The sequence below is a fragment of the Lithobates pipiens genome, unplaced genomic scaffold (assembly GCF_037356315.1).
Source record: "Lithobates pipiens isolate NorthernLeopardFrog02 unplaced genomic scaffold, aLitPip1_a1.2 Scaffold_23, whole genome shotgun sequence".
Taxonomy (NCBI): domain Eukaryota; kingdom Metazoa; phylum Chordata; class Amphibia; order Anura; family Ranidae; genus Lithobates; species Lithobates pipiens.
This window is the reverse complement of record NW_027507785.1, coordinates 227,981,436-228,008,820: the sequence shown is the minus strand read 5'-3', so window position 1 is coordinate 228,008,820 and position 27,385 is coordinate 227,981,436. Positions and strand designations below refer to the sequence as shown.

At 43.5% G+C, this 27,385-nt stretch overlaps 1 protein-coding gene across 2 annotated transcripts in view; it reads right to left on the bottom strand.

The window, feature by feature from the left end:
• The window catches only part of ABCA4 (ATP binding cassette subfamily A member 4), a 442,076-nt gene that overhangs the window by 276,229 nt on the left and 138,462 nt on the right, over positions 1 to 27,385 (bottom strand). For both annotated transcript variants that reach the window (XM_077452886.1, XM_077452887.1), the window contains exons 9-11: positions 10,762 to 10,851; positions 5,342 to 5,582; positions 1,517 to 1,656 (exon numbers count right to left, since the gene is read on the bottom strand). In XM_077452886.1, the coding sequence (XP_077309012.1) occupies positions 1,517 to 1,656; positions 5,342 to 5,582; positions 10,762 to 10,851 (471 nt within the window). The remainder of the gene's footprint in view (positions 1 to 1,516; positions 1,657 to 5,341; positions 5,583 to 10,761; positions 10,852 to 27,385) is intronic.

Sequence of the window (27,385 nt, the reverse complement as noted above, 5' to 3'; positions counted from 1 at the left end):
ACTGAGATATCAGGACACAGCATGGGAATAAACCTCAAGGAACAAGGGAATATAAACTGGGATAGTTGCCAATTATGAGGCAGCTGCTTTGGGCCCCACAACAATTACAGGGCCCAGGGCAGCTGCCCTTTTTGCCCTGCCTTAAAAACAGCCCTGCTCTATCACATAAAATCCCAATAAAATACATTTACGTTTTTTTGGTTGTAACATGACGAAATGTGGACAATTTCAAGGGGTATGAATACTTGTTCAAGGCATTGTACTGTATATTCTAAATATATAAAAACATCAAAGTCTATAAAAACAGATTTAAGAAGCGCTCTGTTTTTATATGTTTTGTATCATCTCTGTTAGCGTGTGACTATATGCAGCAACTAGTACCATTGATTGGCTAATGAAGTCTAATTAGAATAATTTTCTCTTGCTTCCATTTAGCGCTTGTATTTTATGAGAAATAGGCATTTTTTCTTATAATTTTTTTTTATATTCTAAATATATTTTTCTTGTTTTTTTTTAAACGTGATCACATAATTTTCAGCTGCATACTAGCCTTGGAGAGCCGGGGTAAAGAAAAAGCAGTACACTTTGTTCTTCACAATGAATGGCTCTGGGGTGGGGGGAACTCTGAGATTGATGTGCTTCCATGTCTAGCATGGTCAGCTTGAAATAGAAAAGCAGGGAACTGGCAGGATCACCAGGTGTTTCACACAAAGGAAGCAACACAAGTACATGGTGCAACAGGCACATATTGGCAATATGAAATGTTGGGGTAACATATTCCATATTCTTTAAGGAGACCAAGACCACAGTCAGCGTGCAAAGCGCCATGTCACAATGCACATTCACTATAAATAACATTATGCACATCATTAGTGCACTGCAATTCTTATATGTACTTTGTACACATCGTATATGTGTACCAGTCAGTGACTCAAAGTACTGAAGCCACTGGATCAGCATGATAGCTAGAAACCTAGCAGTTTCAAAAGGAGAGGTTATCATTAACTGCCTCTTCTTTCAGTATAGGTCTTCTTTGATAGATAAAACTAAAAGAACTTACAGAAACTCTTACAATTAACAGGTAAAACTGCAGCTCTGTGGCAGAATTGTTATAGCAAGCCTTGATCCCTGGTCAGTAAACATTACAAAAACACCCAAATGCCTGAATGCACACACAACATACATTATGGAAAGACCTAAAGCTATAGGCAGCAAAGACTACAATAAGGTTCTACGCACACAACCAATAGGGGGCACCGTGTGCATGGGACCCATGTATAAAACCTAGCATTCAAATTCACATACACAGTAACCTAGACAAATGCAAATGTATATCCTGACACAAATAAGTTATACTCTGCATTGTTATTACTGACTAAAACATAAAGAAATCATTCAAAGAAAACATTCTATGGCTAGTCATGGCTGACTAGGCACATTCAGAGATTAGCCTATAGGATACGAAGGGATGGAGCAGTTTGAACTATGTTATATCAACAACACAAAGATGCCTTACGTGCTTCAGGATTTCACGAATAGCCGGAGCATCTGGGGTGTAAAGGATTTTTCCCATCAGCAAAGGTTTCATTGCACTCCAGGCTATTTTAGTTACAGGGTTAGACTCCATAGTCTGCATCAGTGCATTGCAAAACGGAGCTGGTAATTCAAAAACATGTATGAGAAGACATAAACATGAAGTACGTAAATATATTTAGGTCATTTCTAGAAAACCTGGAAATGTTGACAAGTCTGTGTTCTATAATCAAGTTTTTTTTTTTTTTTTTCTATAACGTTATCAAATAATAAAGTACGCACAATACCTGTAGAATTGATTACAAAGTGTTGTTTTGTTTCATTATACATTTTAGGCTTGAGGTGATGATGAGAGATTGCTTGTAAATTACCATCAGGATTTTACCTGCTCTAAAATATTATCCACCCTCTTACCTAAGTTATTTTTAAAGAATTTTTTTAAAGATTTAAATATTGTAGCTTACCAGTCTTTAGATGTGGTGGCTGCATTTGCTTTTTTTAAGACTTAAGCTGGCAATAGATGGTTCAGATTTTTTTGTTCAGCCAGTGGGTTGAATGAAAAAACTAACCTGTGTAGCGCTACCCTTAACCTGTGTAGATTTCACCTTAGCAGCAGCACACAGTAGTTTCAGAAGTTAGCAACATCCCTCAGAAGTAGTAGTAGCAGGGCAGAGCTCTTCAGGTACCAGCCAGTTTGTAAGTCCAAAAGTAGTAGAGCTAAGCAAAATCCTATGCACTAGCAAGAGTCCAAGCTCGTCATAAACTAGCCAGTGTTCCCTTTGTTAAGCCCTTCCGCTGACTATGTATTGTTGAAAGAGCAACAGCAGAGTTGCTTTTATAAACTGACAATATATACTGTATGCATTATACCTTTGTATCCAGCAGGTGGCACTGCAGTGTTATAATGTGTATTCTATGGAAATGTACTGAGAGGAAGTGTTTGTCTTTCCTCACTGTGTTCTTGTATACTTCTTCCTGTTCCATGAAAAAGATATCCTCCATAAAAGCAAAGCTATGCGTTTCCAGCACATTATTTCAATACTCTGCACAACACGTAGTACACCAGAAGGAGTTAAAGCGGGGTTCCACCCTAAAGTGCAACCTCCGCTGATCGGATCCCTCCCCCCCTCCGGTGTCACAATTGGCACCTTTCAGGGGGGAGGGGGGTGGAGATACCTGTCAAAACAGGTATTTACACCCGATTCCGGGCATAGACTCCCGTGGGAGTCTACGCCATTTCCTGTTCTGCCGCGCTGTCTGCTGGGACACACACGGGTCCCAGTGACAGCGCAGAGAATTCCTATTGCGCTGCGCTACTCGCGCATGCGCAGTAGGGAACCGGGAAGTGAAGCCGATTCGCTTCACTTCCTGATTCCCTCAACTAGAATGGTGGCGGCAGCAGCCGAGGGCCGAGCGATTGATCGGCCTCGGCTGCCGGCATCGCTGGAACCCGGGACAGGTGAGTGTCCATTTATTAAAAGTCAGCAGCTGTAGTATTTATAGCTGCTGGCTTTTAATATTTTTTTTTTGGTGGAATCCCTCTTTAAGCAAAAGTCTATAGATCCTTTGGATAGTCTCACAAAATGGGCAGGGACAGCTGGTAGCCTCCTTCCAAACGACACTATATACCCATGATACCAGACCGGATCCTGAGTAGACAGCACCTTTCAGCCAGCTCTCTGCAGAGCCAGGGTTTCTCCCACTAACTTTAAGCCCTTAGGACTCCCACCTGAGGCCGCATGGCAGCCCAATCCCTCTCAATCCAGGCCCTCAGGTCACCCACCTGAGGCCACATGGCAGCAAATGCTGGAAGAGCCCGCACCCCTCCCCCAGGAATTACCACGCTAAGAATGCTAGGAATGACCACGAGCCCACGTGCTCCCCTTGCAACTGGCCAGGGTTACATGAATATTAATCCTCCCCTCTGCATGGTTTCTGCCTATTATCCAGCACTTTCCTTAATTGCTAGGATCAAATGAAACTTCAGGACAGAATGAGCACCACCAGAGCACACTAAGCAGACTACACTAACCAATCACCAATCTCTGTTAAGCAGACAGCAATTAAATTTACCTATGTAGCCAGGAGCTAACTAAATTGCCATAACAGGGGACACTTTGCAGCATCTGCCAGAGGGAGACTGTTTTCCCCTAGTGCTCAGCACAGACTCTGTTTACTACATTCTGTATGCAGCGTAAGTAAGGACTTAAGAGAGAAGAGCAAAGGATCTTGGAACATGTAGTCTGGAAAGTTTACATTGGACCTGGACTGTTGTGAACTACAAGTTCCAGCTGGCTGGAGGGAGAAGACATAATGCTGGCAGAGGGCATTAATAGCCTGAGGAAGGGAGGAGTCGGCCTCTTGGGACCAGGGCCTTCATCTGGAAGCAGTGACCTGGACAGTCAGAGAGAGCGAGCCAGTGGGGGAGTGTGGACACATCTGTTGTTCGGCAGTGTCCGGCTGGCCCAGTGACAGTCGGAAGGTCATCACCTGCCTTGCAGATCCAGCTGAGCTGTGGCATCAATGAGAGTGTGGCCAAGCATTGTTCCCTGAGCACAACATCTGCAGGATCTTCATATCAACCTTTGAGCCTGATATACTCCAGACTGGTAAGTGAGCAATTGCTCCCCCTCTTTGCACCTAAGGGCACTGCATGCAGACACCTTTACTTTGTCTTCCTCATTAGTGCTCTATAAGGAGACATTTACAACAACTATTATACTGCCTGAATGTCATTACTTAAAAGTTAGCTTTGGCCCCTTCACTTAAGCTAGCTGAAGATTCAAGGCACCTGCATCAAAAAGCACTCCTTTGTCTCCCACCCTCCCCCCACAGAGAGAGGAATGCTGGGCATTTGGCCAGCCCCTATTACCAAGGAACCCTTTCTTAAGGGCCAGGTAATATACTTGTGCACAACTGATCAAACAGTGTTTGTGTTTAAAGGGTTGTGATGGCAGGAGGCAAAAAGGGAGTAGCCTGCCATAAAACAGGTCATTCTACTTCCTTTTTTTGACCCGCAGCCGTAGGCCTTGATCAGGTATCTGTTTTGCTGTTTTATTCTATTGAGGACTGTACCCATAAGCTTCTTATACATTTGTGCTAAGAGTATAATCATAGCCTCATATTTGTTTAAATCGCTTTCTGTTCATACTGTTAACCATCAAGCTTTAAGTCAACCTCATCTGTTTACTGTGTTGGTGTCTGTGTATCATATTTACTATTTCAGAAATGTCTAAACCCAGGGTGTCAGGAGACTTACAAGGACAGTGCAACCATTGGGGTACAGTATCTTTAAGTGGCCTTCATGGGAGGGGGAGGGGGGGTAGCACTACACCTAGTTGTCTCTCTGTTAAGCAGAGAAACCAAAAACGATTCTATATTAATCCTAGCACCTACCGACAAGGGTGCTTTACCTGGTTCCCTCATCCGCACGTTTGAGGGAATCGCTCCTTATGTGCTATTGTATTCTGACAGCGCAGAGCCTTTCCTGCTGTCGAAATACACCGATTGGTGCTCCCAGCTAGAAGTCGATCTGATGCCCATACATGGATCGAAATTTGGCAGGTTCCTGCTGAATCGGCCAAATTTCAATCCATGTATTGCCCGGCTTAAAGTGGAACTTTATTAAGTAAATTAAGTCCTGCTAGATGAATTCAGGCTGGTCCCTTTTGCAAGTATAGCTATATAAAACATTAAGGATCCTAATGAATTGGCACTGGATTAGGTATACCTATTCCCTGTGTGGGCATCCCTGTTAAGAACATTAGATCAGTTACAATGTAATTTACAATACCACAAGACCACTTACTTGTTGTCTTGTCATATAAATAATATGCGTCCTTCTTAGTTGAATTCACACCAAGAAAAGCTTTGTAGTTATTGTCCTCATACCAGTTGAAGGAGAACACTCTTGAACCACCCCCCTCTGGATAACCACAAAACAGGTCTGACAGAGAACTCATAAGTTGACTAAAGGTTGATGGTCCTCCCTCTTGAAGAATAGGCTGTATAACCCATAGCAGATCCTGGATACTTTGCTTCTGTGATAGCTACATCAAGTAAAAACAAATTATTAGCAGGCCTTTCAAATCAAACAAATAATTTAATAAAGCAACAACAATGTTATCGGTATAAAATTTAGCATCAACGGTTTGGGAATTGCTCAACAAAGGACTTCGAGTGATGAGACCCAGTGGGCTAAAGCGGTACTGTCTATGGTTGAGTGTTCAGTCAGTATTAGGGTTGAGAGAAACTGAAAATTAAAATTTCCTTAAAATTTTGGCAAAAATTTAGTGAAAATTCATCACTGTGGTCAAATGCTTTGAAGTTTATTATGCTTGCGCAAAAACACAACCTCAGTTTCATTATTTTACCTTTTTTGTTTCAAATAATTGAATTGCTAAAAACAAAAAAAGGTAAACAAACTTAAACCAACTATATACAAAAAAAACAAATGAAATAAAAAAGAAAAAGCACAAGAAAAATAATTACCAAATAAACTAAAACACCCTAAACACACATCAAATTTGGTCTAAGAAGCTCAATGAGCAAAATTAAGAGTTTAACCTTGGTTCACACTGACTGCGGGAATGAAATTGTGCGAGTTCAGTGGAACTCACACAATTTAATTCCCGCATGTCAGTCCCGACTTCTAGGGCGATTTCAGAGATACCTGTGTGGGTTTCTGCACAGATGTCAATGGAAATCGCACCACAAAATTGCCAAAAGTAGTACAGAAAGTACTTTTGAGAATAGGTGCAGTGCCGCATGCCAAATCCCATCAATGTGAACCAGGGCAGACGCTTCAGCAAATTTAAACAGAATCACTCCAATTATCTTTAAGGCTGGATTCAAATATGCTGCGGCCGCAGTTTACAGCATGGGATCCAGTGCGTCCCTGTTCACCGATTCAGGTGCGAATCAGGTCAGAATTTTTGCCTGATTTCGCAACTGAATTTAAACCAAAAAAGCACAGGACCCTTTTTAAATGCGAACCATGGCCGTCCTGGAGCTGGGTGAACCAGCTTTTTTGAGAGCCGGGCACACTCTTCTTTCATGCAAATTTGAAGAGTGTACCTGGAGAAAACCGCATCCAATTCGCATATATGTGAACCCTGGCCTAAAGCCTTGTCATAATATAAAGTTCAAGTCCAACCAATACTTATTTGTTTTGAATAGCGTTGGTAAGGGCTAGAGCCTCTGTCAGGCTTGTTTTGCCATCTGTGTCTCTATTATGCCGCGTACACACGATCAAACAAGCGGGTGGAAAAGTCCGGCAAACTCAAGTCCGCCGGACAATCCTCCCGTGTGTAGCCTCCGGCATACTTTTTTGACCCGAAAGTACGGCGGACTTAGAAAGTAGTTTTACACTCCAATCTTCCCGCCGGACTCGCATTTCGGCGGACAATCCCGCCGTGTGTATGCCAGTCCGCCGTACTTTTGAAATGAACTGACTTTTCCCCGCCCGGAGAAAGGTCTGCTCATTTCGAGTGGGTCTCCAGGTAGGCGGGGCCCGTGAAGGATACGTCTCTGGCCCCGCCGCCTGGTATGGACTTAAAGGGGAACCCCAACGCCGAAAAAAATCGGCGTGGTGGTCCCCCCAGGTCCACATCAGACCCTTGTCCTGAGCCGTACCAGGCCGCGTGCCCTCAACATGGGGGGTGCCTTGGGGAAGGGGGGGCCGTGCGGCCCCCACACCCCAAAGCACCTTGTCCCCATGTTGATGAGGACAAGGGCCTCTTCCCGACAACCCTGGCCGTTGGTTGTCGGGGTCTGCGGGCGGGGGGCTTATCGGAATCCGGGAGCCCCCTTTAATAAGGGGGCCCCCGGATGCCGGCCCCCCACCCTATGTGAATGAGTATGGGGTACAATGTACCCCTACCCATTCACCTGTAAAATAAAGTACAAAAAAAACACAAAACACAAGGGTTAAAATAGTTTATTGCACAGCTCCGGGGGTCTTCCGTCTTCGGGGGTCTTCTCGCCGGACTCCTCCGCTATCTTCTTGTAGCTCTTTTACTAGCGGAGGAGCCCGGCTTTCTTCCTCGCCGCCGCCCTTTTTCCGACTTCGGGGGTCTTCTCCCCCTCTTCGGTTCTTCTGTCGGGCCACCGCGCCTTCTTCTAGCTCTTTTACAGGCGGTGGCCCGGTCTTCTGCCGCTGCCGCCGCTGCCTTCCGTTCTTCTGTCCTTCTCTTCTTCTTCTTCTTTTTCAGATGTTGCCTCGCCGAGTCCTCCGCTCACAATGACGGGGACCGGGCACGCGGCGACTTATATAGGGACAAGGGGCGGGGTCTTCGGTTGATGTCACATGGGTTGATGTCACATGGCGACAGTCCCAGCATCCTCCGGGACTGTGACATCGTAAGGGGGCGGGGGGTCACCATGTGACATCAACCCATGTGACATCAACCGAAGACCCCGCCCCTTGTCCCTATATAAGTCGCCGCGTGCCCGGTCCCCGTCATTGTGAGCGGAGGACTCGGCGAGGCAACATCTGAAGAAGAAGAAGAAGGACAGAAGAACGGAAGGCGGCGGCGGCGGCAGAAGACCGGGCCACCGCCTGTAAAAGAGCTAGAAGAAGGCGCGGTGGCCCGGCAGAAGAACCGAAGAGGGGGACAAGACCCCCGAAGTCGGAAGAAGGGCGGCGGCGAGGAAGAAAGCTGGGCTCCTCCGCTAGTAAAAGAGCTACAAGAAGATAGCGGAGGAGTCCGGCGAGAAGACCCCCGAAAACGAAAGACCCCCGGAGCTGTGCAATAAACTATTTTAACCCTTGTGTGTTGTGTTTTTTTTTTGTACTTTATTTTACAGGTGAATGGGTAGGGGTACATTGTACCCCATACTCATTCACATAGGGTGGGGGGCCGGTATCCGGGGGCCCCCTTATTAAAGGGGGCTCCCGGATTCCGATAAGCCCCCCGCCCGCAGACCCCGACAACCAACGGCCAGGGTTGTCGGAAAGAGGCCCTTGTCCTCATCAACATGGGGACAAGGTGCTTTGGGGTGGGGGGGGCCGCACGGCCCCCCCTTCCCAAAGGCACCCCCCATGTTGTGGGCACGCGGCCTGGTATGGCTCAGGAGGGGGGGGGGCGCTCGATCGCCCCCCCCTTTCCTGGCCGGCCGGGTAGCGTGCTCGAACAAGGGTCTGATGTGGACCTGGGGGGACCCCCACGCCAATTTTTTTCGGCGTTGGGGTTCCCCTTTAAGTCCATACGAGGCGGCGGGGCCAGCGATGTATCGTTCGCAGGCCCCGCCTACCTGGAGACGTGCTCGAAATGAGCGGACTTTCCTCCGCGTGTGTGGGCGAGTCCGTTCATTTCAAAAGTAGGGCGGATAGTACGGCGGACTTAGTACGCCATATTAGTCCGCTGAAAAAGTGCCGTGTGTGCGCAAGTAGCCCGTTTGGAAAGTCCGACGGACAGTCTGGCGGGAAGTCCGCCAGACTAAGTACGTCGGACAGACGGCTACGTGTGTACGCGGCTTTAGAGAGATTTCCCCATAAATCTCTCCAACAGGGACAAAGATAAAAACATGTTTTTAGTAGCGTGAGCAAAGGTTTGAATTTCTGACAATGTTTTCATTACTCTAAGTGCTTTCTTATCCCAGGAACACATGTGATCCCCATTTTTTGTATTGACATTAGAGGGACAATAAGTGAGAAAAATAAATCTTTCAAACTGGATCAAAGAAGAAGTAAAAACCTGCGAGTAATTGTAAATCTTCCTCACTCTATCCAAAGTAAAAGTAAACTTACTATTGCCGCATTGACTTGAATTGAATGCTGCTCCTGCTAAACATGTATATCCCATTTATGTCTATGGAACTTTAGTGAGAAGGCAGCCTGGTACCTGATTTTTACTGGCAGACACAGCGGGAGATCACGGCCATCAGAAAAAAGTAAGTACAAGACCTGCTGGAGGGGGATCCCAATTTATGTGTAGCGCATACTCCCTTGGGAGCTGCTAGTGTAGTTCATTACAGTATGGCTGGTTTCAACCCCCGCTCCTTCCACCCTGCTGTAGTAATCAACGACACAGTTCAACAGTTGAAACAATAAACTTTTATTCCAGATGCTGCAGTCTGTGTTATGTGAGTAGAAAAGTATAAGTTGCCTCCTTGATTGTGCTGCATGAGTAGAGTACACAACACAGACTGCAGCATCTGGAATAATGAACTGGCCAATGCCCCTCTGAAAGACATCTGGTACTGATGAAATGTTGGAAACTCTAGACCTCACCTGCCTCTCACCTCCTGCGATTTCTTCCCAGGTCAGCTCAGGAAAGTCTAGGTGACCCCGGTCTACTCAAGTTGGTTAGCAGCTACTTCCAGCTTTTTGAATGGTGAACCTTCCAGTTCCGGGGTCTCTCAACCCCCAGGCTTTCCAATTGAGTTCCTTGGCTTTCCAGCTCTGGGGTCTCTGCACCCCCCCCCCGGGCCTTCCAGCCCTGCTCCTGCGGTTTACATTTTGCAGCCTTTCTGGATCGTCTCTAGTCCCATCTCCCCCCAGGAAGCATGTGATTTCAGTATATATGTCTGTCCCGCCCCTGCCCATACAAATGAATGATTGGGCCAGAGCCATATACACTGCCTGCTCTTCAGTCCCTGCCCCGCCTTCCTTCCAGAACATTATCCTGGACAAGCAAGGGAGGTCTTCCAGGTCAAAGAACAGGTGGTCACACCCCCTCTATTCTCCTGCTCCTCCCAAACCCAGATCAAACCCACCAGGCCTAAACCAGAAACAGTAAGGCACTGGTAATTTCTCCTAACATTAACCTGTTAGCACCCTAAAGGTGGTGGGTGCTACATATGTACTGAAGGGGATAGGATTATAGGACGTATTTTAATACAAACCCTGACTGATCTCTGCAGATACAGATAATATGGAGAAGTTAATCTTCATAGTCACAAGAGATGCAATGAAGTAGTATGGCTTCAACATCCTACTTTCCCTCACTTCCTGTGCCCCTGCTCTGTGTCTACATTAGAAATTAGATAGCTAGAAGGCTGTCAAGTCACTACTGGAAAGAGAAAGTAAAGTATTTTTGCTGTTCTCTTTGAGGATGTATAGATTCCAATTGTCTGCAGCTACTAAAGTCAGTGAAGGTTTATTTTAAAGCTCATATAGTACTCAGGAAGTTTTGTTTTCTGACGTTCCCTTTCCAATATATTAAGTTATTTACACACATCTTTTATGCTATTACACTGGATTAAAATAGCAGCCAATTGACTTACCTCTCTCAGTGATTCTGAAACATTAGAAGCAACTACCCCCCAGAATCTGAGATCTATTCCACGAGAACTGCTGTCTACAACAGTTGGCAGCTGCCGAAAAAGCAAGAAGGAAAAAATATATTAAATGTAAATCCAATGGATACAGTGCAAGATTACCATGTTGCTAACACATTTTTAAAGATGTCTATAGATATCAACACAATAATAAAAGATGACAATCATTTGCACCTAACTGCCTCATTGATTTGAGCTTTTTGGCATTCCTATTTTTATTCACATTAGGTCTTCATCCTAGGTCCCTCAATGGGAGCAGGGTAATGCTGGTTTTAGGAGGAAGCCACTTGCTACACTGATACTACTAAATCTATAGTTCTCCACTTCATCTGGACCTTAGGCCCAGCACTACTTCAGACCAAAGCCCTTCAGATCAGTAGCAAATTTAGCAAACTGCAAATCTTTTAAGCAACGCTCTAGTTGGAATTGGTCATATCACATCCCACAATCCTAAGGCCCATTCACATCTGTGTGATGCGTTAATGTGGATTGTGTTAAGGCAGTCCATTCATTTTGGAAACCAATCACACTAGCTTTGTCCTCTGTGGTTCAATAAACATGAAGTAACATAAAAATAACCACAATAATATAAAAAAAATGTGGTAGCAAGCCTTGTGTTGCCCGTTAAAATGCGTTGTATTAAGTGAATGGGCTGACTAATGTATTACAACCAAATCAAAAATTTTGCGAGTATAATTTTCACCAGCACTGTGTACCTCAACACATGACATTGCATTGGAATGGTGCTTTGGGGTACTATTCAGAATGAATGGTCGCACATCCCCACCAGCGCTCATAGCCACAGCACACTGGTGTGAACAGAATGTGCTGCCAATGCAAAAGCAATACTCCTGCACTATTTGTACCAATGCAGAGCACCACAATACATGTTGATTTGTGGCTTTGCTTTGCCATGCGTTACTTTTGTATGTTGGGTGTAACTAAAAACACAATTAACAAGTCCATGGGGTGATACAGGGCATTGTGGTAACATAAGCAAATGTGTGAAACTGGCTTATTGCTGTCACAAGAACGGGTGCCCTAGTAGAATATTTCCCTTAACCTTCTGTTCCAGTGACAACTGTAAAATATAGGAATTCCCATCACTTTTCAAACAATGGTCACCAGGACAAATAAAGAGAGACAGAAAAAAAACCTGACAGGGAATTCATCCATAATAAAAAAAATGGCTTTAGATACACTTCAGTTTCCTTTAGCTTTGCCACCCCTCTATGACGCCACCATCCTTGTTAGTCTTACATGTGCCAAAGAGCTTTGCCCAGCCTTCAGCACATCTGGGCATGTATGAGGATTTCCGTACATTTGTAGACACAGAGTCTTGGGACCTACATACCAGTTCCATCTTCGCACATACGTAGATGTGCCACATGTAGGGCCGGAACTAGCTTGTCTGATCTTGGGGTGCAGTAAAAAAAAAAGTCAGGGGGCAACACATCTCTGCAACTAGCTCTCCCTCTCTCCGGGTCTCTTTGCTGGCACTGGCTGTGTGTGAGTCACTGACAGTCTGTTACAGTGTGACAGGGATGTAGAGAACACGTTTTCCCTGTTCACTCCATGTCTTTTGTACTACAAATCATGACCTGGAAGTAACATCTGACATTGATTACTTCTGAGTGGTGCAAAGGTGGTGCAGGAGTGACGAGAACACTAGTTTCCTGAGTCTCTATGTGGCTGCAATTAAAAATGTATGCCAGCACTTCCCAACCATTTTCAGGCATGGCACCCTAAAAGTATGCAAAATCAGTATCACAAGACATCCTAGTCCCAAACTGCATTTATTGAACTGAAGGACTCTGACACCCTCTCCTTGGAGGCCCATTATGGAGACCACCTTTACATCAACCTTTCCCCTTCACATCACAGTCTCATTATATCATTATCCTCCTTTCGCATCAGGGCCTCTCCATCGGATCAGAGTTCCTGCATTACATCAGAGCTCCCTATTCACATCAGAGTCACCCCTTCACATTAGCGTCCCCCATACATCAGATTCCCTTGATCATACCAGATCCCCCCTTCACATCAGAGCCATCTCTTCACATTAGACTTCCCTCCTCACATCAGAGTTTCCCCCTTCACATGCGAGTCAGCCCCCATCACATTACAGCCAGTCCCCTTGACATCAGGGTCCTCAGTCCTCCTTTCACAGTAAGGTTGCCACCTGTCCAGGATTCACCTCGACAGTTCGGGTTTTGAATCATGTGTCAGGTGGACTGAAACCCAGACACATTGTTCAGACCGGGCTGTGGCTCCTCAGAACCAAGATAGTTACACACAAATCTGCTACCATCTGGAAGCTGTGGGCGGCTGTCTGGCTGTAGGTTTGGCATCATTGGGGAGCAGGGTGATGATCTCAATAGCAAATTGGCCACAATTGCTGTTCACTGTGGCACGCGATACGCACCACATTACTACTCTCCTTGGGGCAACCAAAGGTGTCCTAGGAGTCTAAAGTGTTCGGGTTTGGCTTGAAGGAAAGGTGGCAACCCTATTTCAAAGATAGAGTCCAAGTTCAACTCTTCATCGCAGCTGCATCATGTCAGGGAGTTTGAGACGGAGCAGATATGGAGGAAAGCAGGACTTCCATCATCTTCTGAATCCCAGCCCTGGATGAATGCTATCTGTTTCCATGGTGCAGAAGAAGCTGGCCACCAGCACCAAAGCAACTAATGATGCAGGGAGCCCTGGTCTGCCTCCCTGCACTACATAAATTAATGATGCGGTGTGGCAAATAGGGTGCAGCCATGCTGATTAAACATAGCCCAGGTTGCATGCTTCAGGCCATCCACTTTCCTATACCAATGTCAATGTTATTGGATGGCACTACTGAAATAGAGGGGGGTGCAGCCCACCTTAACAGCCCTTTAGATCTGGCTCTGCCATTGCTGGGACCCGAAGCCCTGCAGCACATCTGCACCTGGCAAGAAAAGCTTGAAGTGCTATAAAGTATATATAAATAAATATACAGAGGGTAAAATAAGTATTGAACGCGTCATTTATTAACCTTTCTTTGAAACCAATAGAGATTTTCCTTGATTTGGTGTTTGGGATCATTGTATTGCTGAAATGTCCACTCTTCCTTCAATGACATGAAGTTTGCCAGTACCGTATGCTGAAAAACAGCCCCACATCATGATGTTCCCACCTTCAAATGTCACTGTTGTTTTTGGGGTGATGCACAGAGCCATTTGACCTCCAAACATGGTGTGTATTATGGCATCCAAAGAAAAAAATAGAAAAAATAAAAAAGCTCTGCCTCCAAGGGAGGCCTCCCGTCGACTGCTGTCTCTTGACTTTGACAGATTTTATACAGGCAAGGGCAGTCTCCGCCCTTGCCAATATAAGATCTGTCAAAGCCAAAAAGACAGCAGTAGCCGGTAGACCTCCCATGGAGGCAGAGTTTTTTTTTCGTTTTTTCTATTTTTCAGGTCCGTTGGGCAATGTGATTGATGGTGGATTTACATTGCAGGACACTTTTTTTTATTTTTTGTTTTTTAATAAAGGAATTGTCAAAAACGGTCTCTTGTGGTTTTTAATTTTTGACAGTTTTTTTGGATAATGGGTAGGGGTACAATGTACCCCTCCCCATTTACATAGGGGGGCATGATCTGGGGGCCCCCTTGTTAAAGGGGGCTTCCAGATTCTGATAAGCCCCCTACCCGAAGACCCCGAAAACCACCGGCCAGGGTTGTAGGGAAAAGGGTGTTGTCCCCATCAATATGGGGACACAGTGCTTTGGAGTGGGGGGCGCAGAGCACTCCTGCCCCCACAGCAACTACCCCCCCCCCATGAAGGGGCCTGCCTTGTCCCCCCTATCCTGAACTGCCAGGCTGCATGCTCGGATAAGGGTCTGGTATGGATTTTGGGGGGAACTCCACACAAATTTTTTTTTAAATGGACTGGGAGTGGACACACCACACCGTTTTTTTCATAGATTTTTTTCATCTATATTTTGCAGAGAGCTGGCAATACATTAAAGCCGCGAGCAAGTTTATATTAAATTTTTCCATTAGAAATGTCATTATTGCTGTGGCGTGTTCTATACAGTGGGGAAAAAAAGTATTTAGTCAGCCACCAATTGTGCAAGTTCTCCCACTTAAAAAGATGAGAGAGGCTGTAATTGTCAACTATGAGAGACAAAAAGTGGAAACAAATTCAGACAATCACATTGTATGATTTTTTTAAAGAATTTATTTGCAAATTATGGTGGAAAATAAGTATTTGGTTGCCTACAAACAAACAAGATTTCGGTCTCTCACAGACCTGTATCTTCTTCTATAAGAGGCTCCTCTGTCCTCCACTCATTACCTGTATTAATGGCACCTGCTTGAACTTGTTATGAGTATAAAAGACACCTGTCCACAACCTCAAACAGTCACACTCCAAACTCCACTATGGGGAAGACCAAAGAGCTGTCTAAGGACACCAGAAACAAAATTGTAGACCTGCACCAGGCTGGGATGACTGAATCTGCAATAGGCAAGCAGCTTGGTGTGAAGAAATCAACTGTGGGAGCAATAATTAGAAAATGGAAGACATACAAGACCACTGATAATCTCCCTCGGTCTGGGGCTTCACGCAAGATCTCACCCTGTGGGGTCAAAATGATCACAAGAACGGTGAGTAAAAATCTCAGAACCACACGGGGGGGACTTAGTGAATGACCTGCAGAGACCTGGGACCAACGTAACAAAGGCTAACATCAGTAACACACTATGCAGCCAGGAACTCAGATCCTGCAGTGCCAGACGTGTCCCCCTGCTTAAGCCAGTACATGTCCAGGCCCGTCTGAGGTTTGCTAGAGAACATTTGGATGATCCAGAAGAGGATTGAGAGAATGTCATGTGGTCAGATGAAACCAAAGTAGAACTGTTTGGTAGAAACACAACTCGTCATGTTTGGAGGAGAGAGAATGCTGAGTTGCAACCAAAGAACACCATGCCTACTGTGAAGCATGGGGGAGGCAACATCATGCTTTGGGGCTGTTTCTCTGCAAAGGGAACAGGACAACTGATTGTACATGAAAGAATGAATGGGGCCATACATCATGAGATTTTGAGTGCATACATCCTCCCATCAGCAAGGGCATTGAAGATTAAACCTGGCTGGGTCTCTCAGCATGACAATGATCCCAAACACACTGCCCGGGCAATGAAGGAGTGGCTTCATAAAAAGCATTTCTAGGTCCTGGAGTGGCTTAGGCAATCTCCAGATCTCAACCCCATAGAAAACCTTTGGAGGGAGTTGAAAGTTTGTGTTGCCCAGCGACAGCCCCAAAACATCACTGCTCTAGAGGAGATCTACATGGAGGAATGGGCCAACATACCAGCAACAGTGTGTGACAACCTTGTGAAGACTTACAGAAAACGTTTGACCTCTGTCATTGCCAACAAAGGTTATATTACAAAGTATTGAGATGAACTTTTGATATTGACCAAATACTTATTTTCCACCATAATTTGAAAATAAATTATTTCAAAAATCAGACAATGTGATTGTCTGGATTTGTTTCCACATTTTGTGTTTCATAGTTGAGGTATACCTATGATGATAAGTACAGGCCTCTCTCATCTTATTACGTGGGAGTACTTGCACAATTGGTGGCTGACTAAATACTTTTTTGCCCCACTGTACATTGCACATATGCGCCACTTTACAGGCAGACCAAGGGTACCCCCCAGGCATGATATTTAAAGGAATATTTCATTGTTATTGTTTCACTTTAAGCATCATTAAAATCACTGCTCCTAAAAAAAACTATTGTTTTAAAAACTTTTTTTTTGCATTGATACCTGTCACCAAGGGCAGTACCCAGGTCACTATGTTCGCTATATTTTTTTGCCTGTTGTAGGTGTTCTGGTGTGAACCAAACCGAACCTACTCTGGAAGGTTCCAAATACATACCTCCCAACATTTTGAGATGGGAATGAGGGACACCTACTTGTAAACATATGTAGGCATAGGACAATCCCCCCTCCACACTCCCTCTTAAAGGAGAATTAACCAAAAAAAGGTTAAATAAATCCACAAGTCCTTTTTTTTTTACCTCCCCTTTTCATTTATATTGGCTTTTAAATAAAAAAATGCAGCAATTTAGAAATTGGATGAAAGATTTAGTATTGGGAAACAAATTTGAAAGATAAAAAGTGCATTTTAGATACAACTATATGGATCAGACCAAAATGAGGAACAAACGAGGGACAGAGGGACATTGCTCCAAATCAGGGACAGTCCCTCCAAATCAGGGACAGTTGGGAGCTATCCAAATGACCTTGTGAATTGGATTGAAGGCCTGAAACTGATGGGCCATATTTGTTAGATCTTCTTGCTATACTACATACAGTACATGAGTATTCTGTTACAGTAAAATAAAATCTTCTACTAGACACTAAAAGGTGTCTAGTATTTGTAACCTAGGGATGGCACCAAACATTAACTTACTTTTTCGGAAAACAAGAATAGCCTGGGGGGAAGAATCAGTTATCTGACTCTCATTTTATTGTTGTTTATAAAACATGTAAGCACTGAGCTTAAACCAGCCAGTTTTGTTTTTATTTTATGAATGATACTATGCTGCACGTGATAAAATGTTGAGGAAGAACCTTATGGTTTATTATGTTTGCTTTAAACATTGCACAATATTTCAAAATATTTGCAAAGTGCCAAGAAGGCAAATAGCGTGCATTGTTTCCTGGTATAAAGAGACTGATTATGTTTTGCTGTGGCTCACAGACAGCTCAGAGACATACCTTCCATCAGATTACAAATCACTGGCACCTAGTGTGGCTGAGTACCAGCAATGGTCTAGCAGCAGCTTTAATGTTCTCCTACAACACAAGGTAAAGCAACCTGTTGCTTAGGAAGCTTCCCATCAAAAGATATCTATGGCTTATCAGGCACATTACTGAGTGAGAAACTGAGGCAATACGACAAATGGCAACAGTTTCAGAAAAGATCTGAGCTGAACTGATTAAATACAACATTTTTCAACCAGGGTTCCTTCAGGTGCTAGGGGGTCCTTGAGAAATAGTGTCATTTTTTGGATTAGTTGGATCATGCCTAAACCATAATTCCTTCCTGTGTATAGAAGAGATAATCCAAACTCTTGTTTAAGAATTGATTCGGCCATCTACACCAACCAGACACTACAGAGATAGAAGCAGGGTCAATGGGAAGGAAAAGGGGCATAGGATGAAAGGAAATGTTGTTAATATTGCAGTGAAAATTACAATTATTCATACTATCCTTAAAGTAGAACTAAAGTTGTAAAATAAAAAAAGTGAACTCTCAGGCTCTTTATTGCAGAAGAAAACCTCCCTGTTCACATTCCCTGTAGAATTTACACTAAGTTGCACATACGCAGCTCAGTGTACATTCACTGCTTTGTGCCAGGACGGTTGCACTCCTACACATACATGGGAGAGATCTCATGCCATGCGCTCCACTCAAATGGCTAAAGGCTGGCACCAGAAAGAAACTAGGGAGAAGATGCCGGCACCGAAGAGGGACCTCATGGTTGTTGGACCTTTGGAACTAACAATTTTTGCCTTTAGTTTCACTTTAAATTCCCTTTACCAAAGTGGAATAGGAAAAAAGATGGAATTTTAATGTTTTCTAGGAATTGCTGAACCCTGGATATTCCCTGGGTCAACTTTACCTATAAATGTTAGTATCCAGTTATATTATGTACATTTAAGAAAGAATCCAGGCCTTTTTAAAAGCAATCTACTGAGCTGGACAGAACCAGGTCTTGAGAGAGTCTATTCCACATTTTCATAGCTCTTACTGTAAAGAAACCTATCTGTATTTGGAGATTAAATCTCTTTTCCTCTAGACGTAAGTGTGCCCCCTTCCTCTGGGATGACTATAAAGTGAATAACTCAACACCAAGTTCACCGTATGGACCACTTACATATTTATACATGTTGATGTTATCCCCCCTTAAGTGTTAGGCAGTCTTAAGCAGTTACTGTATACCCGAGACATACAGTATCTCACAAAAGTGAGTACACCCCTCACATTTTTGTAAATATTTAATTATATCTTTTCATGTGACAACACTAAAGAAATTACATTTTTCTACAAAGTAGTGAGTGTACAGCTTGTATAATGTCTAAACCACTGGCAACAAAAGTGAGTACACCCCTAAGTGATAATGTCCAAATTGGGCCCATCGATCAAAGAAGTTGAGTGCACGTGCTCAGCGTCATATCCAGAGGTTGTCTTTGGGAAATAGACAATGTATGAGTGCTGCCAGCATTTCTGCAGAGGTTTAAGAGGTGGGGGGTCAGCCTGTCAGTGCTCAGATCATAGGCCACCCACTGCATCAAATTGGTCTGCATGGCCATGGTCCCAGAAGGAAGCTACTCAGAACAGGCCTCGCCATGGTCGACCAAAGAAGTTGAGTACAGGTGCTCAACGTCATATCTAGAGGTTGTCTTTGGGAAATAGACGTATGAGTGTGGCCTGTCAGTGCTCTGACCATATGCCACACGCTGCATCAAATTGGTCTGCATGGCTGTCATCCCAGAAGGAAGCCTCTTCTAAAGATGATGCACAAGAAATACCTCAAACAGTTTGCTAAAGACAAGCAGACTAAGGACATGGACTACTGGAACCCTGTCCTGTGATCTGATGAGACCAAGATAAACGTATTTGGTTCAGATGGTGTCAAGCGTGTGTGGCGACAACCAGGTGAGGAGTACAAAGACAAGTGTGTCTTGCCTACAGTCAAGCATGCTGGTGGGAGTGTCATGGTCTGGGGCTGCATGAGTGCTGCCAGCACTGGGGAGCTACAGTTCATTGAGGGAAACATGAATGCCAACATGTACTGTGACATACTGAAGCAGAGCATGATCCCCTCCCTTTGGAGACTGGACTGATGAAGTCATGTGACACATGACGATACGTGTCGGAATAGGAGGAATTAGGATACCGGAAGTAGCGTCCGAGATACGAACGGAACGCTGGGCTAATTTTCTGTGAATTACCTGTTTGTCGTTTGTGAGTACCTCTCCACTGTTTTTTGGTTTGAGTTATAATAAAAGTGTTTATGTACTTCACCATTGGAGCCCTCCCCTTTCTTGTTTTTATGAGATCCTGCCATTTTTAATAACTGATGTGGGGACAATATCCATAACCCGGAAGTAGGGGTACACCACCTGGATAGCCTGAGATCCCTGTTTTCTGCTGTTTGCCTTACAGCAGTAAGGTAAGGGGTCATTTTCACTTGATGTGTGTGGAACACTGAAAAGGCACAGGAGTGTATACACACTGTTTTATTTGGCACCTTATACCTGGAGAAGCACTGTACGAAGCACGTGGCACTTTATATGCTGTTTAAGAGACTGTGTGTTTCCCCTTTTTTTTAGTTTATATATATTAATTGCACTGTGTGATCCACGTATATGTTATTACCAATACATTTTGCATCGTTTTTTTGAGGAACAAGTTCACCTGCATGACATATTTCCACTGGTGTGTGTGATTTTTGGAAACACTGGACACTCTTATATTGTGCAAATGTTATATGTTTTAAGTATAATTTGCAGCACTTGACACTTTATTCACGGATTACTTGTGATCATGATAGATGAGTTCATATTACTATGTTATGAAACTGTATATGTAAGCATTAGGCACTTTAGATTTAATGCGATTCTTATTAAGCACCGAACACTCTTATATTGTATAAATATTTTATGTTTAGTATAATTTTTTAGTATTTGACAGTTTATTTATGGACTACGTTTTGGCACGATAGTTGGATCTATAGTATTAGTATATTCAACTTTGTATGCAATTTTGTATGCAGTTGAGAGTTGTTTATTTAATTTAAGGGAGCGCAACATCACTTATTTGATTTTTTGTCACACATTTTTCAGTGGTAGGATTTATACCTCTGTTGGTGTTCTGCTGCAACCCACCCCTAGTATTTAGTGAGATTTATATATGATAGCGCGGGGATATCCCAATTCTATATATCCCAAATACAACCTCTGGATATGACGCTGAGCGAGTGCACTCAACTTCTTTGGTCGACCATGGCGAGGCCTGTTCTGAGTGGAACCTGTCCTGTTAAACTGCTTTATGGTCTTGGCCACCATGCTGCAGCTCATTTTAGGGTCTTGGCAATCTTTTTATAATCTAGGCCATGTTTATGTTGAGCAACAACTATTCTTTTTTTCAGATCCTCAGAGAGTTCTTTGCCATGAGGTACTATGTTGAATTTCCAATGACCAGTAGGAGAGAGAGCGATAACACCAAATTTACCACACCTGCTCCCCATTCACAACTGAGACCTTACGAGTCACATGACACTGGGGAGGGGAAATGGCTAATTGGGCCCAATTTGGACATTTTCACCAAGGGGTGTACTCACTTTTGTTGCCAGCGGTTTAGACATTGATGGCTATGTGTTGAGTTATTTTGAGGGAACAGCAAATTTACACTGTTATACAAGCTGTACACTCACTAATTTACATTGTAGCAAAGTGTTTTTTTCAGTGTTGTCACATGAAAAAATATAATAAAATATTTACAAAAATGTGAGGGGTGTACTCACTTTGTGAGACACTGTATAGCCTGTGTACAGCTGAGACCAATAAGTAGGTCTGGTGCTCAGTGTAGATGTGGCCCTAGGAATAAGGGTTTCTGCCACCCAAAGCTCTTCAAAGTCTCTGAACTTCAGGATCCAGGCCAGAACTTATTAGGCCCCTTTCACACGTGCGGACCGTATGTCTGTATTTCATCCATCCATTTTCGGATGAAATACGGACATACACGCATCCCTATGGGATAGTGGTGACACCCGATATCATCCGTCTCCGCTATGGTCCGATTCTGCAGAGAAAGGAAAATCCTCTTTTTCTATCCATCTGCAAAGCAGATCAGATGAACATGTACAGATGGTCCGTGTTCATCCGATCTCCCATAGAGGAGAGCAGAGATCTCACAGTGTGCAGGGACCCGGCTCAGCAGGGATAAACGGATCGATCCCCGATGAGCAAGCGGATGTTCACAGGGCGGATCATCATGAATCCGTCCCGTGTGAAAGGGGCCTTAGGATTATGAGAAAAAAAGTTAAAAAAAAGTAAATCGTATCTGACATCAGTCAGTTTGAAATCAGTTTGGAATACATTTTGATACATTCACATTAACTTGTATAAGGGAATAAAAGCAAAGCAGCTTGATGCAAGCAACAATAACAGTAAGCGTACATGGTATATAAGATAAGTTCAAACCTTGCATTCCCCACTGTAAAAAAAATGCTTCACAAGCTCATGTCAAAAGCAAACACAAATGCCCCCTGTGTGCTAGCCATTCAAATGTTGAGAATGTGACTCTTATGACTGATAAATGAATAACAAAAATATTTATTCCTTTATTTAATGTATTTTACTTTAAACCATTTTCCTGATACACATACCATGGCTGCAGTGAGCCTTTTTCCTGGAACCAGCACAGTGCAGAGGCCAGCTGTAATAACAGGAGCGTTCCAGACAGAGGCTCACTTTACCAGCTACAGCTGAGCAAACCAGATATGAAGCCTTCAGATCACATGGCTTGTTCTCCGCTCTACAGGTACCAATGTGACTTGTTCTGTCCTGTGCCAAGAAAAACGTACTTCCCCTTTCCTATCAAAAGTTTGCCTATAAACACTCTCTGTTTTCCCTCACTGGACACTTTTTATGGAACGTAAACATATTTCACTTAGCTGGGAAATAAATGGCTTAAATTGTTATAAACAAAAAATCTAGTTTCGGTTGTCCTCAAGTAATCAAGTACAATTACTCACTACAATGTAGCAAAATTCAGCCAATTAGATGGTATTTAAAAGATAGTTTTCCAAAAACATCCTCTACTGTGCTATTCTTCAGATAAACTTGTATGCTTGTATCCCATGAATACATGTATGAAAATACATATAAAAACTACAACAAGTAGCAGCGGTATAAGGAAAAATACTTCTAGGTTTTTTCACACAAACAACAAACAGTACAGCCCTATGATCCATGGTGGATCACTTTTGAAACCGAGGTCAACACCTGGTTTACAGATGTTCAGTTTGCGATCCGGATGGCCTCTTAGATGCTTGTTTTTCGATCCCATGGAGATTATTTTTCTATCACGATGGGAATATAACTACTGTGTGGCAACCACTACAGATGCGTTTGGCATGCAGTTGTGGCACAATCCCATTGACTTCAATGGTCAAATTTGACAGGTGAGGCTGATTGCCAAACTCCACTTGCCGAGATAAAATTTCAGTGCTGTGACAATGTGAACTCACCCCTCTGGCTTCCATTTAAATTTGTCAGGAAGTCGATCAGGAAGTGGATAAAAAGTGGCTCAACCACCTGTTTTTACCACTCTTCTGCGGCCAGTGTGAACTAAGCCTCAAAGAGAATTATTTTTCTTTTTTCAAAGTCGTAAGACTTAAAAAGGATCATCTTGTTGTTATTAATCCTAATAATTAGAGCTAGGCTTGATGTCTGAGTCGAAGGTAAGTTTGACTTGAACATCCGGTGTTTGTTTGCAGAACAAATACGGGGTGCTCACAGGAAGTTCGCAGTGCATTGAAGGCTGCTGATTGGCCAAAGCATGCACCTGTCCTGTATGCTTAGGCCAATCGCAGCACAATGTGCTGTGAGAGCTATTATTAGCCAAAAGCAGGGTGCCTTTGGTCAATTGTGGCTCAGGGGCTTAGTCCACGCCCCACAATATATGAAGCTGCTATCAAAGGTGGCTGTATGTAGTGTGTGTTACATTAGGGAGAAATTAAGCAGGTTAGTTAGTGGATTCAGCGTTCAGTCAGTGTGGATTAGAATATATAATACAGTGTATAATATATAATACAGTGCAGGCAGTGTAGTGTATATTATACAGTGCAGGCAGTGTAGTGTTTATAATACAGTGCAGGCAGTGTAGTGTATATAATACAGTGCAGGCAGTATAGAATATATAATACAGTGCAGGCAGTGTAGAATATATAATACCATGTAGGCAGTGTCGTGTCTATAATACAGTGCAGAATATATAATACAGTGCAGGAAATGTATATAGTGCAGAGTATATAATACAGTTTATTGCAGTGTGAATAACACGGTGCTGTGGTGCTACTGAATTGTTGTTGTGTACAACACTTCTGTGTCACCGGTGATCCCATTTTTTTTCCTTTAATCATTTATTTATGTATTTATTTATTTTTTGCTGTATCAGGTTCTGTTGCTGCATTATTAGTACTCTCCCTTCTGAGTCACAGGTGGTCTTTCCTCTGAGACACCACTGTTTGTTTGTTTTTTGGCATTTTTTTTAATTACAAAGGAGTTCATTGAAAAAACTTAATACACAGAAAACTAGAGCACAGGTGCACTTAAATATACAATAAACTGTCAGGGAAATGGCCGTGTTGTGGGCAGCTCTGCCAGTAACCATCATGGTTGCTCCAGATGGATTTCCGTGCACTTGCAGTTTGCTGGATTATCAACAGCTTCCTGTGTTCCTGTGCTTGTTACTCTAAAGACCTCCGGCTTTACTCCTGCTTGGCGTGATCCTGTTATCTCCTCGCTCTGACAAGGCTTGTTGACTACTCTTTGATCCTCTGCCCTCGGTTGTTCCTGTATTCTTCTTGGACTGTCTCCTGGCATCTGCCCAGATTGCTACTCAGCACTAGGGATGAGCCGAACACCCCCCGGTTCGGTTCGCACCAGAACTTGCGAACGACCCCCGCGTTCGTTACGAACGTTCGAACCCCATTGAAGTCTATGGGACTCGAACGTTCGAAATGGAAAGTGCTAATTTTAACGGCTAATATGCAAGATAGTGTCCTAAAAAGGGTTTGGGGACCTGCCTCCTGCCTCAGGGGACATGGGTCACTGCAAAAAAAAGTTTTAAAAACTGCCGTTTTGGCGGGAGCACTGATTTTAATGACGATTAAAGTGAAAAAAAAAGGTGAAATATTCCTTTAAATATGGTGCCTGGGGGGTGTCTGTAGTATGCCTGTGAAGTGCCACGTGTTTCCCGTGTTTAGAACAGTCCCTGCACCAAATGACATTAAACGGAAATAACACCATTTAAAACTGCTTGCGGTTTTAATGTTATATCTGGTTCCTGCAATATGGTTGAAAATCATTGAGAAAAATGGCATGGGTAGCCCTCCCTGCCCATTACCAGCCTATTTGGGTCTTGTACGCATATTAACCACTTCCCACCCGGCCAATGCATATATACGGCCGGGTGGGAGCCGTCTATTCCTGACAGGACGTTCAGGAACGTCCTTCAGGAATAGCGGGATCGCGCGCGCGCTCGCGCAGCGGCGCGATCCCGATGTGCTCGTGTCACCCGGACACGGCACATCTCAGATCGGCAGGAGGGCTCTGTGATTGGCCCTCCTGATCACATGACGGCCGTGTCCAATCACGGCCGTCATGTGATGTAAACAAACAGCCGGTTGCTAGGCAATCGGCTCTCCTCTCCTCACACGGAAGTCACCGCTGAGGAGAGGAGAGCAGAACGCTGCAGCCGGCTGATGATCAGTGAGTATGGGCTGCTTTTTACAGCTTTTTACTCACTGATCATCAGTGTAGTGTCAACACACAACACACCACACAGTCCCCACACATGTCCCCAAAACACACATGTCCCCAAAACATACATGTCCCCAAATAATAAAAACACATGTCCCTAATAATAAAAACATGTCCCCCACATATGTCCCACTAAAATCACATGTCCCAATGATTATCTGCACACATATGTACGTGATCACCTGCACACATATGTACATGATCATTTGCGTACATATGTCCGTGATCACACAAACCAATTATTATACACTTAACGGAATTTTTTTTACCAAAAACATGTAGCAGAATACATTTTGGCTTAAATTTATGACAAAATTTGATTTTATTGGATTTCTTTTCAAATAGAAAAAAGAAAATATAGTTTTTTTTCCAAATTTCCGCTATTTTTGCGCTTATATCGCAAAAAAAAAAAAACGGAGTCGTGAATAAATAACACCAAAATAAAGCTCTATTTGTGCGAACAAAATGATAACAATTTCATTTGGGTACAGTGTAGCATGACCGCGCAATTGTCACTGAAAGCGCTAGAGCGCTGAAAGCTGAAAATTGGGCTGGGAAGGAAGGGGGTGAAAGTGCCCTGTATTGTAGTGGTTAAGGGGAACCCCGTACCCATATTAAAAAAAGGAAATGCGTGTGGCCCCCAGGCCCTATATACTCAGAACAGCAGTATACAGGCGGTGCAAACAAGACAGGGACTGTGTAGGTTTGTTGTGTTAAGTTGAATCTGTTTGTAATTTTCAACCGGTACATTTTTAAAGTGTAGCTCCAGTCAAAAAAACGATTTTTAAGCTTTTTGGAAAACATAGGGAAGGGTTATCACCCCTGTATAATTTGTTTTGTCGTCCATCTTTTTTCATCTCACTTGCTGCTGTCTCCTTGCGTTTGCAAGTAGGAGATGTTTGTAAGTTGGATGTTTGAAAGTAGGGGCCTGCCCTATATTATAGCGGTATGTACTGGGTACAGGTATCTCACTTGCTGCTGTCTCCTTGCGTTTGCAAGTAGGAGATGTTTGTAAGTTGGATGTTTGAAAGTAGGGGCCTGCCCTATATTATAGCGGTATGTACTGGGTACAGAGCACGCAGACAGCACGCACTATCTCCTAACACTACTGACTGCAAGCTCTATTATTAACCACTTGACCACTGGGCACTTAAACACCCTTAATAACCAGACCAATTTTCAGCTTTCGGTGCCCTCACATTTTGAATGACAATTACTCAGTCATGCAACACTGGACCTATAGGAAATGTTTGTCCTTTTTTTCACACAAATAGAGCTTTCTTTTGGTGGTATTTAATCACCTCTCGGTTTTTTATTTTTTGTGCTATAAAAGAAAAAAGACCGAAAATTCTGCGAAAAAATGAATTTTTCTTCGTTTCTGTTATAAAATTTAGCAGATTAGTAATTTTTTCTTCATAAATTTTGGCCAAAATTCATACTACTACATATCTTTGGTAAAAATAAGTACAAATTGGTGGATATTATTTGGTCTTTGTGAAAGTTATAGAGTCCACAAGCTATGGTGCCAATATCTGAAAATTGATCACACCTGAAGTACTGACGGCCTATTTCCTTTTTTTTTTTTTTTTTCACAAAATTGTCATATTATCAGGTTATTTCACACACACAGCATATGCATACCACAAATTACACCCCAAAACACATTCTGCTATTACTCCCGAGTACGGCGATACCACATGTGTGAGACTTTTACACAGCGTGGCCAGTGGCCACATACAGAGGCCCAACATGCAGGGAGCGCCATCAGGCGTTCTGGAGCACTCAGGCCAATTCTGACATTTCTCTCCTACATGTAAAAATCATCATTTATTTGCTAGAAAATTACAGAGAACCCCAAAACATTATATATATTTTTTTTTTAGCAAAGACCCTGGAGAATACAATGGTGGTCGTTGAAAATTTTTATCTCACACGGTATTTGCACAGCAATTTTTCAAACG